The sequence below is a fragment of the Pygoscelis adeliae genome, unplaced genomic scaffold (assembly GCF_000699105.1).
Source record: "Pygoscelis adeliae isolate BGI_AS28 unplaced genomic scaffold, ASM69910v1 Scaffold108, whole genome shotgun sequence".
Taxonomy (NCBI): Eukaryota; Metazoa; Chordata; class Aves; order Sphenisciformes; family Spheniscidae; genus Pygoscelis; species Pygoscelis adeliae.
In genome coordinates this window covers 12,207-14,370 of record NW_008825498.1, presented here as the reverse complement: position 1 = coordinate 14,370, position 2,164 = coordinate 12,207, and the positions used below count along the sequence as shown (strand labels likewise).

The 2,164-nt window shown below is 40.9% G+C and overlaps 1 protein-coding gene across 1 annotated transcript in view; it reads left to right on the top strand.

Annotated features, from left to right (window-relative positions):
- The window catches only part of EGR1 (early growth response 1), a 19,273-nt gene extending 18,005 nt beyond the window's left edge, over positions 1-1,268 (top strand). The window contains exon 3 of the mRNA XM_009331452.1: positions 3-1,268. Coding sequence (XP_009329727.1) covers positions 3-485 — 483 coding nt within the window. The 3' untranslated portion in view covers positions 486-1,268. The remainder of the gene's footprint in view (positions 1-2) is intronic.
- Positions 1,269-2,164: the final 896 nt, after the last annotated feature.

The window sequence follows — 2,164 nt, the reverse complement described above, 5'->3', positions numbered from 1 at the left end:
TCAGCAGGAGTGACCACTTGACTACACACATCCGCACACACACAGGAGAGAAGCCATTTGCCTGTGACATTTGTGGCAGAAAGTTTGCCAGAAGTGATGAGAGGAAGAGACACACTAAAATCCACCTTAGGCAGAAGGATAAGAAAGTGGAAAAGGCAGCTCCGGTCTCAACTGCTTCCCCAATTCCTGCCTACTCATCCTCTGTGACTACATCCTACCCTTCCTCCAACGCCACCACTTACCCCTCACCAGTGCGCACAGTGTATTCTTCCCCTGCTCCCTCTTCCTACCCTTCCCCTGCACACACCACATTCCCATCTCCTTCTATAGCAACCACTTACCCCTCTGGCACTGCCACTTTTCAGACCCAAGTGGCCACCTCCTTCTCATCTCCAGGGGTCACCAACAATTTCAGCTCACAGGTGACCTCAGCACTTTCAGACATGACATCAGCCTTTTCTCCAAGGACAATTGAGATTTGCTGAGATTGTCTTCTGGAACAGGAGAATTCACCTTTTCCATTGGTACTATCAGACATGGAGTCTCCAACTACTCCCCCAACACCATACGTTGCAAGGCTATTTAACTTTTCTTTAAACTTCAGCTGCCTGAAACAACTGCCGTTTAAGTTTTCCACCTCTGTTGAATGACTTAATTTGCATGGATTGTGGATATAAGTTCAGTATAATTTTCCCGGTAAACAATAGTCTTTTATTAGGAAGAAAGGACTTTTGATTAAGTATGTAGCTGATGTAAATTGTACATGTGCCATGGTTTTGCTTTCCTTTAGGTACTATTGATGTGAAAAATCTTTGCATATCCATATTGTATTATTTGGAATTTGCAGGGCCATATTTTGTAAATGTTAATTCTATTTCAGTGACAATGCTGTAATGAGTTTCAAACTTCTTTGGGAGCAGCACTTACTGTATTTGAGCATGTTAGAGTGATGCTATGTAAATATCACCTGATGAGACACTCACATGTGGCAGAAGTTTTGTTTTTAAAGTTAGAAGTCTTGGTGCCTTTTTGTGAAGCCTTGCTGACGTCATGCATTTGTGTGAATGGATGCTTTGCATCTTGCCTTAAAGTGAAAGGGATGTTACTCAAAGAATGTAAGGGAAAGCGGGGAATGGGTGGGGAGGGGAGCACGAGAAAGCCCTGGGGGATGGAATGTAAGCAAAAAAAACCCCCACACCTCTCAAAGTCTATTTTTGTTACAAAAATGTAAATTTACAAAAATGTAAATTTATATATATATATATATATATATATATATATATATATATATATATATATATATATATATATATATATATTCAGGAGTTGGAATGTTGTAGTTACCTACTGAGTAGGCAGCAATTTTTGTATGTTATGAACATGCGGTTCATTATTTTGTGGTTTATTTTTACTTTGTAATTGTGTTTGTTAAAATGAAAGTGACTGTTTGGCTTCTAAACACATCGAATGCGCTTTCCTGCCAATGGGATATTTGGTGTACAATACCCTTCAGAAAAAAATAAATAAAATATCAAATCCTGCAGACTTCCACATTTTCCTTTAAGTTGCTACATAGGAAGACTGTGCTGCAGCAACCCTAACTCCTTGAGCGGCTGGGAAGTAACAAGTGGTGCTTGTCTCCTGGAGAAATACCCACTTAAAGAAAGGAGGGGAGACCAATCACTCCTAAGTACAGTTGCAAAGGCATGGATGGAGCATGCAGGTCCTTGCATTAGGTGTATCACCTGCTCTTTTGAAGTAGCCACAATTCCTGTTTTCTGGCTTCTCCAGAAGCATGTGAGCTATTCTTAGGAAGAAAAACAATTCTCCCAGTGCTGAAAATGAGGTTTGAAAATTAGAATCTCAACTGTGTGTTCATAGGTAGTCGGAAATCTTACTGGATGGCAAGATAATAAAGCAGTTTCTAGGCTGGAAATACAATAAGCTCAGTCCAAATGGCTGGTTGGTGGAAGGTAGCCCTGCTCAGCTGGGGGCTGTCATAAGTTCCCCCTTGACACAACATAGGGCATACAAGTGCACGGGCCTCATAGCCTTTAGTACAGATGTTTCAGCATTTATAGGAGGAAAGCACTTCCTTACATGGTGGTTTCAAATACATTTCAGGGAGTATGTGAACTTTCTGCAGAGCGAATTCAGAGGAATT